This window comes from Ranitomeya imitator, chromosome 2, assembly GCF_032444005.1.
Source record: "Ranitomeya imitator isolate aRanImi1 chromosome 2, aRanImi1.pri, whole genome shotgun sequence".
Lineage (NCBI taxonomy): Eukaryota > Metazoa > Chordata > Amphibia > Anura > Dendrobatidae > Ranitomeya > Ranitomeya imitator.
The window spans coordinates 689,941,671-689,956,973 of NC_091283.1; the positions used below are offsets into that span (position 1 = coordinate 689,941,671).

General features: G+C 40.6%; 1 protein-coding gene across 3 annotated transcripts in view; it reads right to left on the reverse strand.

The window, feature by feature from the left end:
- DLG5 (discs large MAGUK scaffold protein 5) overlaps nt 1-15,303 on the reverse strand; it is a 679,445-nt gene that overhangs the window by 230,775 nt on the left and 433,367 nt on the right. For all 3 annotated transcript variants that reach the window (XM_069753072.1, XM_069753075.1, XM_069753073.1), the window contains one exon: nt 3,171-3,263. In XM_069753072.1, coding sequence (XP_069609173.1) covers nt 3,171-3,263 — 93 coding nt within the window. The remainder of the gene's footprint in view (nt 1-3,170; nt 3,264-15,303) is intronic.

The window sequence follows — 15,303 nt, forward strand, 5'->3', positions numbered from 1 at the left end:
TTTTAATTATTTTTTTAACAGGGATATGGTGCCCACATTGTTATATACTACGTGTGCTGTGTTATATACTACGTGGGCTGTGTTATATACTGCATGGGCTGTGCTATATACTGTGTGGCCTGTGTTATATAGTACGTGGGCTGTGCTATATACTACATGGGCTGTGCTATATACTATGCGGGCTGTGTTATATATTATGTGGCTATGTTATATACTGCGTGGGGTGTGTTATATACTAAGTGGCTGTTATACTGTATACTACGTGGGCTGTGTTATATACTACGTGGGCTGTGCTATATACTACGTGGGCTGTGTTATATACTGCGTGGGCTGTGCTATATACTACGTGGACTGTGTTATATACTACGTGGGCTGTGCTATATACTACGTGGGCTGTGCTATATACTACGTGGCTGTGCAATATACTACGTGGCTGTGTTATATACTACGTGGGCTGTGTTATATACTGCGTGGGCTGTGCTATACACTACATGGCTGTGCAATATAGTACGTGGGCTGTGCTATATACTACATGTATATTCTAGAATACCAGATCCGTGAGAATCGGGCCACCATCTAGTATATCTATATATCTGTCTATATCCATCTATCTATCTATCTATCTATCTATATATATATATATATATATATATATAAAGAGAAAAAAAACAACAACCAGCACTCCCAATGTGAACACATGCAAGCTGCATCATATAGATATAAAGAAACACAGCAGCCTGGATTCATGTACATGTGCTGCTGTGTTTCTTTATATCTCTCTCTCTCTATATATATATATACAGTGCCTTGCGAATGTATTCGGCCCCCTGGAACTTTTCAACCTTTTCCCACATATCATGCTTCAAACGTAAGGATACCAAATGTAAATTTTTGGTGAAGAATCAACAACAAGTGGAACACAATTGTGAAGTTGAACAAAATTTATTGGTTATTTTTACATTTTTGTGGAAATGTAAAAACTGAAAAGTGGGTTGTGCAATATTATTCGACCCCTTTACTTTCAGTGCAGCAAACTCACTCCAGAAGTTCATTGTGGATCTCTGAATGATCCAATCTTGTCCTAAATGCCTAATGATGATAAATACAATCCACCTGTGTGAAGATGGCACGTTCCCTGAGTTTTTCCAGCAAGATTGTGCACCACCACATTATGGGTGTCAGGTCCGATCATTCCTACATGAACAGTTTCCTGGAAAGTGGATTTTTCATTGTAGGCCAGTTGAATAGCCACCAAGGTCTCCTGATCTGACCCCCTTAGACTTTTATCTTTGGGGTCATCTGTCTGAAGGAAATTATCTATGCTGAAAAGATACGAGATGTGCAGCATCTAAAACGTCCGATATTGGAAGCCTGTGCTAGCATTTCTTCTGCGGTGTTGCTATCAGTGTGTCTTGGCTGTAAACTACTGGGGAATGAATGAAATGCTGGGAGCGGAGCTTCAGTGACTAGCGGTGACGTCACTGAAGCTGCACTCCCTCACAGCCTGAACTCAGATGAACTCTGGGGCGTGGGAAAATGCATTCTTTTATTAAATACATACAGGTCCCAATCTTACACACATATAGTACTAACAGTATTAGACACTGAAATCTAAAAATCTAACTGTTCTGCAATGGATTAACGTATGTAATACATGTCTCCTATACTGTCAGCTTCTGCAATTATTTAACAGAAGCCGACAAATGAATTATTGGCTATTCTGCTATCTCTCTAAGAAATATAAAGATAAATATATATATGTATATACTAGATTGTGGCCCGATTCTAACGCATCAGGTATTCTAGAATATGCATGTCCCCGTAGTATATGGACAATGATGATCCAGAATTCGCGGCAGACTGTGCCCATCGCTGATTGGTCGAGGCAACCTTCATGACATCATCGTCGCCATGGCAACCATTATGACATCTACGTCGATACTGTGCCCGTCGCTGATTGGTCGAGGCGAATTCGCGGCAGACTGTGCCCGTCGCTGATTGGTCGAGGCAACCTTTATGACATCATCGTCGCCATGCTGTGCCCGTCGCTGATTGGTCGAAGCCTGGCGGCCTCGACCAAGCAGAGACGCGGGATTTCCAGGACAGACAGACAGACAGAAAAACCCTTAGACAATTATATATATAGATATATCTGTGGCACTGATATATATATATATATACACACACACTGCTCAAAAAAATAAAGGGAACACTTAACCAACAAAATATAACTCCAAGCAAATCAAACTTCTGTGAAATCAAACTGTCCACTTAAGAAGCAACACTGTGTGACAATCAATTTCAACTGTCGTGCCCCAGCAATAACTCCTGTCCTCACAAGGACAGGCCCAAATGAGCCCTACTACGGACACCCCCCACCGTGTAAGATGTAGTAAACGCCTCCCTACGCGTTTCTTCTCGGTGGGGGGTGTCCGTAGTAGGGCTCATTTGGGCCTGTCCTTGTGAGGACAGGAGTTATTGCTGGGGCATGACAGGGGTTTAGGAATAAGGTCCCCGTCCCCTCTGTCTAATCCTACAACTACTGGACCCTCCCTGGGATCCTCTATCATTGGCATCGGTACCCTCGTCCACAATTGGTGAGACCAAACCAGTTTTTTATTAGAGCACAGTTTTCGGCGTGAGCACCTTTATTTTGTATTTGTGTTGTGTATTTTTTGTCCATTTTTAATAGTATTAGTAAAAGTTATGTTTTAATTTTATTGGGATATACTCTTCCAGCTGCTATCTAATTGCCTGGAAGGTTTGGAACCCACATTAGTCTCAGTTTGCTTGCCAATGACATTTCTTTTTTCTTTTTAGATCAATTTTTTTTCTATTACATATGTAATATCTTTCTATATTCTATCTATTGTATATCTTGATATGAGAATTCTTTATTAGTTTTGTAAACTAGCTTTAAATTGCATAGGGAATTACAGTATGTAAAAGAAGATTGCACAAGAATGTTATATGGATGCTAAGTGAGACAAATCGCATTGTAATCGCATGACACTCGTCCTACTTTTCTGGATCAATTTCAGACCATTTTTTTGTACGCTAGTGTGATTCCAGCCTTATAGTTTCAACAATGCTGTGTAAACCTACAATTTCAATATAACCTGGAAACTTCAGAATTTTACATGGCTTGACTACACTAATCTTGAATTTACCTTTACTAGAGAGATGCTGAGTGATTCCCGACAGTTCCTGAGTAGAGCCTCACATTCTGTAATAGATTTGTCGTCCAAAGATATACCATTAATCTGCAATGAAAGACCATACCTGATTAATAACACCAATTGTAAGGGGCACAGTAAAAAGACAAAATCCACTTTATAATGGATTAATATAACAGAACCTAAGATAAAAACAAAATGAGCAACTAACCTGTAGTAAGTTAATAAATAAATAGTATAGAATAATACAAGGAGGGCCAAAGTATTCGGCTTCCTGGAACTTTTCAACCTTTTCCCACATACAGTTATATGAAAATTTTGGGCACCCCTATTAATCTTAAGCTTAATGCTTTATAAAAATTGTTGTTTTTTTTGCAACAGCTATTTCAGTTTCATATATCTAATAACCGTTGGACACAGTAATGTTTCTGCCTTGAAATGAGGTTTATTGTACTAACAGAAAATGTGCAATCTGCATTCAAACAAAATTTGACAGGTGCATAAGTATGGGCACCCCACCAGAAAAGTGACATTACTATTTAGTAGATCCTCCTTTTGCAAAAATAACAGCCTCTAGTCGCTTCCTGTAGCTTTTAATGAGTTCCTGGATCCTGGATGAAGGTATTTTTGACCATTCCTCTTTACAAAACAATTCCAGTTCAGATAAGTTTGATGATCGCCGAGCATGGACAGCCCTCTTCAAATGATCCCACAGATGTTCAATGATATTCAGGTCTGAGGACTGGGATGGCCATTCCAGAACAGTGTAATTGTTCCTCTGCATGAATGCCTGAGTAGATTTGGAGCGGTGTTTTGGATCATTGTCTTGCTGAAAGATCCATCCCCTGCGTAACTTCAACTTTGTCACTGATTCATGAACATTATTGTCAAGAATCTGCTGATACTGAGAGAGGAATCCATGCGTCTCTCAACTTTAACAAGATTCCCGGTGCCGGCATTGGCCACACAGCCCCAAAGCATGATGGAACCTCCACCAAAATTTACTGTGGGTAGCAAGTGTTTTTCTTGGAATGCTATATTTTTGGGTCGCCATGCATAACACCTTTTTGTATGACCTAACAACTCAACCTTGGTTTCATCAGTCCACAGGACCTTTTTCCAAAAAGAAATTGGCTTCTCCAAAGGTGCTTTTGCATACCTCAGCCGACTCTGTTTGTGGCGTGCTTGCAGAAACGTCTTCTTTCGCATCACTGTCCCATACAGCTTCTCCTTGTGTAAAGTGCGTTGTATAGTTGATTGATGCACAGTGACACCATCTGCAGAAAGTTGATGCTGCAGCTCTCTGGAGGTGGTCTGAGGATTGTCCTTGACTGCTCTCACCATTCTTCTTCTCTGCCTTTCTAATGTTTTTCTTGGCCTGCCACTTCTGGCCTTAACAAGAACTGTACCAGTGTTCTCCCATTGCCTTACTATGTTCCTCACAGTGGAAATTGACAGGTTAAATCTCTGAGACAGCTTTTTGTATCCTTCCCCTGAACAACTATGTTGAATAATCTTTGTTTTCAGATCATTAGACAGTTATTTTGAGGAGCCCATGATGCCACTCTTCAGAGGAGATTCAAACAGGAGAACAACTTGCAAGTGGCCACTTTAAGAAGCTTTCCTCATGATTGCATACACCTGGCTATGAAGTTCAAAGCTCAATGAGGTTAGAAAACAAAAAAAAAAGTGCTTTAGTAAGTCAGTAAAAAGTAGGTAGGAGTATATAAAACAAGAAAATGATAAGGGTGCCCATACCTATTTTGTTTGAATGCAGATTGCACATTCTCTGTTAGTACAATAAACCTCATTTCAAGGCAGAAACATTACTGTGTCCAACAGTTATTAGATATATGAAACTGAAATAGCTGTTGCAAAATTTTTTTTTTTTATAAAACATTGAGCTTAAGATTAATAGGGGTGCCCAACTTTTTCATATAACTGTATCATGCTTCAAACATAAAGATACCAAATGTAAATTTTTTGGTGAAGAATCAACAACAAGTGGAACACAATTGTGAAGTTGAACGAAATTTATTGGTTATTTTAAATTTTTGCGGAAAATCAAAAACTGAAAAGTGGAGCGTGCAATATTATTCGGTTCCTTTACTTTCAGTGCAGCAAACTCACTCCAGAAGTTCATTGTGGATCTCTGAATGATCCAGTGTTGTCCTAAATGCCTAATGATGATAAATATAATCCACCTGTGTGAAGATGGCACGTTCCCTGAGTTTTTCCAGCAAGATTGTGCACCACCACATTATGGGTGTCAGGTCCGATCATTCCTACATGAACAGTTTCCTGGAAAGTGGATTTTTCATTGTAGGCCAGTTGAATAGCCACCAAGGTTTCCTGATCTGACCCCCTTAGACTTTTATCTTTGGGGTCATCTGTCTGAAGGAAATTATCTATGCTGAAAAGATACGAGATGTGCAGCATCTAAAACATCCGATATTGGAAGCCTGTGCTAGCATTTCTTCTGCGGTGTTGCTATCAGTGTGTCAAGAGTGGGAGAAGAGGGTTGCATTGATAATCCAACACAATGGGCAGCACTTTGAGCACATTTTATAAGTGGTCATAAACTTGTAAATAACTCATGAAATAATAAAGTTACGTTAAAACCAAGCACTCCATGGTTTCTCTTGTGGAATTCTCAATAAGTTTGATGTGTCACATGACCCTTCTCCCACTGAAAAATAAAGTTGGATAAAAAAAAATGTGTGGGCTTCAAAATGGCCGCAATGGTTACCACCCATCTTGAAAAGTTTTGCCCCCCCCCCTTCCCCATATACTAATGTGCCACAAACCGGAAGTTGATATCACCAACCCTTCCCATTTTATTTAGATCTATCCATATAAATGGCCCACCCTGTATATCCGAGGGCTGAACAGTGAGAATTGGGCCCTTTTAGTGTTTAACTTACAAGCAGGTTTAATGAGGACCTGTTGTCAGGATAAAAGTGGCCATTTTTTGCTTTTATTTTATTTCCAGCTGTTCCCCTGAATATTCTGTTTTTATAAGGTCTTTCCCGATGGGGCGTGGCTCACAGGACTCTCTACGGGTGTATCTTTAGACTGCTAAGCACAATATCTATTAGCATCACCCCCTTTGTAAAGACTATAAAAATTAGATTACTGAGAGACGTATCAGGACAAAATAAGAACAAAAACTGGCTACTTTTGACCTGCTGACAGTTCCTCTCTAAAGGGAATCTGTCAGCAAGATCCACAATCATTGGGGGACACAGGACGATGGTCTAGGACTACTTTGTGATTATGGAAAACTCTTAAATAAGACTTTAAAGACAAGGTTGCCAATTCTTTAACTTGCTCGATGGAAGTAATGGCCACTAGAAATTCAACCTTCCAAAGAGAGGATGTGTAAGGCTGCCAACAAGCTCAAAAGAATATGACTGCACTACATCATGGATCAAAATTAAAATCCATGGGTGAGGTAGGATGAGGCTAAGGAGGGACTGTATAAGCCACATCATACATGTAAAACTAGGATGCCAAGGAGCACTTAAACAAAATAGATAGGGCCCTGTCCTTTGTCAGAGTTTGAATATGGGCTCAAATTCAATCCACACTGAAGGAACTAAAGTAACCGGGAGATTGAAAACAGCCTAGGTTGAATTTACCAGTTCTTGCAACAATGGATGTAAGGTTCAGTTCACACTAGGCGTTTCTGCAGCGTTTTTTTTCTGTCAAATGACAAATGCACTAGGAGGATGCAGGAGGCCCCCACTAAGGGCTTGTTTCCACATGCGAGAAACACGTCCGTGTCTCGCATGTGGAAACGAAGTTCTGGCGCCGGCACTCCGGAGCAGAGCGTGCGGCCGCATAGCAACACATGCAGCCGCACGCTCCACTCCGGAGTGCCGGCGCCAGAACTTCGTTTCCACATGCGAGACACGGACGTGTTTCTCGCATGTGGAAACAAGCCCTAATAAAAGCAGGGGCCTGATGCATCCTGCTAGTGCATTTGACAGGTTTTGGTAAGGCCTTTTCCTTATGGTATGTTATCCTCAATTTTTCTATGCTAGCTGTTTTTGAAATTAGTGTTAGGACTCGCAAGTATGGGGACCCTTGACGTGGGGTAGTGAACGTATCTATCTTGGCCAAAAGATCAATGAATACCTCATTTAATATATTTATCATATAAATATTTTTTTTCATCTTTAATTGCACTTTTTATCATTTTTTGCAGAATGCAGCCCGGTTCTTAATTGTTGGATAGGTGTACTAGGCGTGTGTCCCTGTGGGGTGCATATATATATACTGCTGGGCAGCCCGCCTTATAATATTATGGGCGTTATTAATAGGCTGTAAGCCGGACACTTTGCATCACACATACCTGTGTGACTGGCTTTGTACGCAAGCCTCATTATTGTGCATTTTTTCTACTAGGCAGCCAACCCCTCCATAATCTGGTAGGTGTGTGGGTGGCTGTTTCTGTCAATAGTTTGCACCTGTGTAGCCCCTGCCTTTATTAGTGAGGGCTTGCTGCATCCTGCTAGTGAATTTGTCATTTGACAGGTTTTGGTAAGGCTTTTTCCTTATGGTAAGCGTTTTTTACTGCAGCAAAACCTCCACTCTTGGCAGAAAAGAAGCAGCGTCAAAAACGCAAGTTTTTGGTGCGTTTTTCAGGATCTCAAAGTAAAGCTTGACATGCTTTGACTTCCGCTGACGAAGCCATACCGCTACGGCGATAAACGTGGGGCCGCATCTGGGTTTAACCTCTTGATATACTGATGTAAGTTCCACCTTACTGTTTTTTTGCTGGTGATTGCTATATTGTGACTGACAATGGTGTCATTTATTGTCCACTTTTGGTTTTCACTTTTATTACAATCTTTTTCACCACTGCCTTTGTACTGGCAACTGTGCCTCCCGGGGTTCTTCCTTTATTTTTTTATGCAGCCTACTGCTGCAGACTTTATGATCCCTTATTGCTTTATGGGGGTCCTTATAGGGAGCAGACCCATGTCATGATTTATGGCTTTACATACCCTGAATTACACTGGGTATTAGATACTGTATTCTTTATGGAACTAATTACAAGTCTCAGTACAGGGTTATGTGTACTGCTGATTTGATTCTTAACTTTCCAGGACGTTGGAGTGGTTGTATCCACATTTGTTTTTAATTATGTTTTATGTTACTTGCTGTATCGTGTGCCAATAAAGTTTATATATATGGTATTTCATTATTTTCAAGTGTAGTGTGCATATTTTGCAGTAGTGCTTCTTTAATCTCTTTTCTCATTGATTGCTTCTACTACTGGCTTTGCACCTCCCGGATTTACGTTTGCTATAGTAGTGCACCTGGGTTATCCTATTTTCAGCATTGCTTCCACCACACAAGCATGAACACAGGTCACTAATATAAAACATATGTTTATATATGTATATAATTGTCTAAGGTCCATTTCCGTCTGTTTGTAACGGAAATCCCGCGTCGCTGATTGGTCGCGCTAGCCGCCCACGACCAATCAGCGACAGGCGCAGTCCGGCCGCGAATTGGTGCGGGATTTAAACCACGCTTTGCTGATTGGTCACGCCCAGCTTTGTACGCATCACTAATTTAATGAGACTATACTACTCCAAACTGCCATCTCAGGTGACCAAGACAAGATGGTAAACCTTGAAAAATCACAAAATAAATGGGTTTCATATACTAGTGTACTTGCTTATTTTCATTTTGTCAGCATTTTTTTCATCACTAATTGCCTCCTAGAAAAAGAAGTGACTCTTATGTCCAAAAAAAACAGGGAACAGACAAAATACTGATGACAAAAAAAACAATGTGTGTGCATGAGATTTCTGAAATCTCATAGGCTTTGCTATAACTGTAAAATACAGTTGAAAATTAGCATAAAAAATGCAGCAAAAATACCTGGTGTGAACCTAGCCTAAGTCTTCCAGGTTCTGTAGTAAATGTGGAAGGAGGACAGATTTTTAGCCTTAGGGCTCCTTTCCACTTGCGAGGAAAACGGATGAGTGCAATCCGATAAAAAATCGGATTGCACTCGGATCAATGTTATTCAATAGGTGACATTCCATTTGCGATTTTTTTTCTCAGCCAAAATCGGACTGAGAAAAAAATCGCAGCATGCTGCGTATTGCTGCGATTCTCGGACGAGACTCGCCAATGCAAGTCAATGGGTGCGAGAAAAAAAACGCACAGCACTCGCACCATGCGAGTGCTGTCTGATTTTTACATACCGGTGTCCTTTGAAAAGCCGGCAATTCAGCGCGGTGTACAGTAAAATCACACTGACAGGTTAGATTAGAGTACATATATACGCATAGAATAGGTATATATACATATATATATATATATATATATATGCCAGGGAGACATCTATATATATATATATTTATATTTAATGCAGCGCTAGATAGCTTAAAAGCCGATAATTCAATTGCCGGCTTTTGCTATCTCCTTCACAAACCCGACATGATATGAGACATGGTTTATGAACTCGAGCGTGGGAAAATATTGCGTAATGTTCCCACGCTCAAGTTCATATGAGGACATCCAGCACAGGGCGCATCACCGTGACTGAAGGTAACTACAGGTCATTGACCTACATTCCATTTATTCCACAGGGTTTTACAGGCAGGAGCACAGCTGCATTAGCAGGCTTCTGCTTGTAAAATTAGTTAACCCCTTCAGATGGATTCACAGCGTGGGACAAGACTGATCATCAGAAGGTATGGGATATTGTTGTTTTTTTATTTTAACTTTTTTACAGAACGAGGGTCTTCAGGTGGATTATCAGTATAATAAAATATTAAAAAAACCTGTGTCTTTATTTCATTAAAATACTTTGTAATAATGTGTGTGTGTTTTTTAACCATTTCATACTATTGGATTAATAATGGATAGGTGTCATAATTGACGCCTCTCCATTATTAATCTGGCTTAATGTCACCTCACAATAGCAAGGTGACATTAACCCTTAATTACCCCATATCCCACGGCTATACGGGAGTGGGAAGAGAGTGGCCAAGTGCCAGAATAGGCGCATCTTCCAGAAGTGCCTTTTCTGGGGTGGCTGGGGCAGATGTTTTTAGCCGGGGGGGGGGGCAATAACCATGGACTCTCACCAGGCTATTAATATCTGCCCTCAGTCACTGGCTTTACCAATCTGGCGGAGAAAATTGCGCGGGAGCCCACACCAATTTTTTCCGCGATTTAACCCTTAAATATAATAGCTAGAGCGCCCAAATTTTGCACATACACACTACTAACATTAGTAGTGTGGAATATGCAAAAAAAGGGGGATATGAGATGGTTTACTCTATGTAAACCATGTCACATATCATGGTTTGAGCAGGAGATAGGAAAAGCCGGCAATTGAATTACCGGCTTTTAAGCTATCTAGCGCTGCATTAAATATATATATATATATATATATATATATATATATATATATAGGTGTCTCCCTGACATATATATATATACAGTGGGGCAAAAAAGTATTTAGTCAGTCAGCAATAGTGCAAGTTCCACCACTTAAAAAGATGAGAGGCGTCTGTAATTTACATCATAGGTAGACCTCAACTATGGGAGACAAACTGAGAAAAAAAAATCCAGAAAATCACATTGTCTGTTTTTTTAACATTTTATTTGCATATTATGGTGGAAAATAAGTATTTGGTCAGAAACAAAATTTCATCTCAATACTTTGTAATATATCCTTTGTTGGCAATGACAGAGGTCAAACGTTTTCTGTAAGTCTTCACAAGGTTGCCACACACTGTTGTTGGTATGTTGGCCCATTCCTCCATGCAGATCTCCTCTAGAGCAGTGATGTTTTTGGCTTTTCGCTTGGCAACACGGACTTTCAACTCCCTCCAAAGGTTTTCTATAGGGTTGAGATCTGGAGACTGGCTAGGCCACTCCAGGACCTTGAAATGCTTCTTACGAAGCCACTCCTTCGTTGCCCTGGCGGTGTGCTTTGGATCATTGTCATGTTGAAAGACCCAGCCACGTTTCATCTTCAATGCCCTTGCTGATGGAAGGAGGTTTGCTCTCAAAATCTCACGATACATGGCCCCATTCATTCTTTCATGTACCCGGATCAGTCGTGCTGGCCCCTTTGCAGAGAAACAGCCCCAAAGCATGATGTTTCCACCACCATGCTTTACAGTAGGTATGGTGTTTGATGGATGCAACTCATTATTCTTTTTCCTCCAAACACGACAAGTTGTGTTTCTACCAAACAGTTCCAGTTTGGTTTCATCAGACCATAGGACATTCTCCCAAAACTCCTCTGGATCATCCAAATGCTCTCTAGCAAACTTCAGACGGGCCCGGACATGTACTGTCTTAAGCAGTGGGACACGTCTGGCACTGCAGGATCTGAGTCCATGGTGGCGTAGTGTGTTACTTATGGTAGGCCTTGTTACATTGGTCCCAGCTCGATGCAGTTCATTCACTAGGTCCCCCCGCGTGGTTCTGGGATTTTGGCTCACCGTTCTTGTGATCATTCTGACCCCACGGGGTGGGATTTTGCGTGGAGCCCCAGATCGAGGGAGATTATCAGTGGTCTTGTTTGTCTTCCATTTTCTAATTATTGCTCCCACTGTTGATTTCTTCACTCCAAGCTGGTTGGCTATTGCAGATTCAGTCTTCCCAGCCTGGTGCAGGGCTACAATTTTGTTTCTGGTGTCCTTTGACAGCTCTTTGGTCTTCACCATAGTGGAGTTTGGAGTCAGACTGTTTGAGGGTATGCACTGGTGTCGTTTTATACTGAAACAAGTTTAAACAGGTGCCATTACTACAGGTAATGAGTGGAGGAAAGAGGAGACTCTTAAAGAAGAAGTTACAGGTCTGTGAGAGCCAGAAATCTTGATTGTTTGTTTCTGACCAAATACTTATTTTCCACCATAAAATGCAAAAAAAATGATAAAAAAACAGACAATGTGATTTTCTGGATTTTTTTTTCTCAGTTTGTCTCTTATAGTTGAGGTCAACCTATGATGTAAATTATAGACGCCTCTCATCTTTTTAAGTGGTGGAACTTGCACTATTGCTGACTGACTAAATACTTTTTTGCCCCACTGTATATATATATATATATATATATATGTATATATATCTATTCTATGTGTATATATCTACTCTAATCTAAGCTGTCAGTGTGATTTTACTGTACGCTGCGCTGAACTACCAGCTTTTCAAAGGACACCGGTGTGTTAAAATCAGACAGCAACACGGATGTCATATGGATGTTGCGATAAAAAAAATCGCATGACACTCCCATGACAATCGCATACGTTACATCCGTTTTTTCGGTCCGTAAATCGGACCGTTTTTTTTCTAGCAAGTGGAATGGAGCCCTTAATCACAGTCTGAAGGACACTGTCTGAAAAATATCTTGCTCCTAACACACCTTAAACAGCCACACCATTATATATAGCATACAGTGGCATACAAAAGTTTGGGCACCCTTGGTCAAAATTACTGTTATCGTGGACAAATAAGCCAGTTGAAGATGAAATGATCTCTAAAAGGCCTAAAATTAAAGATGACGCATTTCCTTTGTATTTTAGGCAATAAAAATATTTTTTTTCAACTTTTACATTTGAAAAATTACAAAAAGGAAAATGGTCCAATGCAAAAGTTGGGTACCCTGCATGGTTAGGACCTTTTGAAAGTATCACAGCTTGTAAACCCTTTTTAAAGTCATAAAACAGCCCCAGTTCTTTTTTGAGAGATTTTCATCCATTCTTCCTTGGACAATTCTTCCAGTACTGTGAGATTCCTGGGTTGTCTTGCATGCACTGTTACTTAAAGGTCTGGCCACAAATTTTCAATGATGATCAGATGAGGGAACTGTGAGAGCCACTGTAAAGCCTTCATCTTGCGCCTTTTGAGGTACCTCAAAAGGTAATCTATAGTGGATTTTGACATGTGTTTAGGATCATTATTTATTTACAGAAGCCATCCTCTTTTCAACTTCAGATGGTGTTTTGATTGCATCAGGAATTTGTTGAAATTTCATTGAAGCCTTTCTTCCCTCTACCTGTGAAATGTTCTCTGTGCCACTGGCTGCAAAACAACGCCAAAGCATGATTGATCCACCCCCATGCTTAATCGTTGGAGAGATGTTCTTTTCCTGAAATTCTGTGCCCTTTTTCTCCGCATATACATTTGATAATTGTGTTAAAAGAGTTCTATTTTAACCCCTTTCTGACATTAGACGTACTATCCCGTCGAGGTGGTATGGGACCGTATGACCACCGACGGGATAGTACGTCTAACACGATCAGGCGCGCTCAGGGGAGGAGCGCGGTCGATCGCGGCCGGGTGTCAGCTGACTGCACAGCTGACATCCGGCACTAAGTGACAGGAGCAGTCACAGACCGCTCCTGGCACATTAAGCCCGGAACACTGCAATCAAACATGATCGGAGTGTTCCGGCGGCATAGGGAAGCATCGCGCAGGGAGGGAGCTCCCTGTGTGCTTCCCTGAGACCCTCAGAGCAACGCGATGTGATCGTGTTGCTCCGCGGGTCTCCTCCGTCCTCCTCCCTGCAGGCCCCCGATCCAAGATGGCCGCGGGGCTCCTTCCAGGTCCTGCAGGGAGGTGGCTTGCAAGTGCCTGCACAAAGCAGGCACCGGCAAGCCTCCTGCAGTGCCTGTCAGATCGCTGATCTGACACAGTGCATTGCAAAAGTGTCAGATCAGCGATCTGACACTTTACCATGATGTCCCACACTGGGACAAAGTTAAAAAGTTAAAAAAAAATGTTAACTTGTGTAAAAAAAAAAAAAAACCTACATAAATAAATAAAAAATATTGTTCCAATAAATACATTTCTTTATGTAAATAAAAAAAAAAACAATAAAAGTACACATATTTAGTATCCCCGCGTCCGTAGCGACCCAACCTATAAAACTGTCCCACTAGTTAACCCCTTCAGTGAACACTGTAAAAAAAAAAAAAACTAGGCAAACAACAAAGCTTTATCATCATACCGCCGAACAAAAAGTGGAATAACACGTGATCAATAAAGACGGATATAAATAAAAATTGTACCACCGAAAACATCATCTTGTCCTGCAAAAAACGAGCCGCCATACAGCGTCATCAGCAAAAAAATAAAAAAGTTATAGCCCTCAGAATAAAGCGATGCCAATATTATTATTTTTTCTATAAAATAGTTTTTATTTTATAAAAGCGCCAAAACATAAAAAAAATATAAATGAGGTATCGCTGTAATTGTACTGACGCGAAGAATAAAACTTCTTTATCAATTTTACCAAACGCGGAACGGTATAAACGCCCCCCAAAAGAAATTCACAAATTGCTGGTTTTTGCTCATTCTGCCTAACAAAAATCGGAATAAAAAGCGATAAAGAAAAAACTGTTGAGGAAAAATAATAAAATTAAAAAAATGTATTTATTTCCATTTTCCCATTAGGTTTAGGGCTAGGGTTGGGGCTAAAGTTAGGGTTGGGGCTAAAGTTAGAATTAGGGTTGGGGCTAAAGTTAGAATTAGGGTTGTGACAGTAGTTTTCTCCCAAATATTTTGAGATCCAATTTCTTCAGATACCCTTGGGAAAATACAAAATTGGGGGCTAAAAGATCATGTTTGTGGGAAAAAAAAGGATTTTTTAATTTTCACGGCTCCACATTATAAACTCCTGTAAAGCACTTGGGGGTTCAAAGTGCCCACCACACATTTAGATAAGTTCCTTAGGGAGTCTACGTTCCAAAATGGGGTCATTTTAGGGGATTTCCACTGTTTAGGCACATCAGGGGTTCTGCAAACGAGACATGGAGTCCCATCTCAATTCCAGCCAATTTTGCATTGAAAAGTCAAATGGCGCTCCTTCCCTTCTTCTGAGCTTTGCCATGCGCCCAAACAGTGGTTTACCCCCCACATATGGGGTATCAGCGTACTCAGGACAAATTGTACAACAACTTCTGGGGTCCAATTTCTCCCGTTACCCTTGGGAAAATAAAAAAATGGAGAAAAATCATTTTTGTGAAAAAAATAAGATTTTTTATTTTTACGGCTCTACATTATAAACTTCTGTGAAGCACTTGGGGATTCAAAGTGCTCACCACACATCTAGATAAGTTCCTTAGGGGGTCTTCTTTCCAAA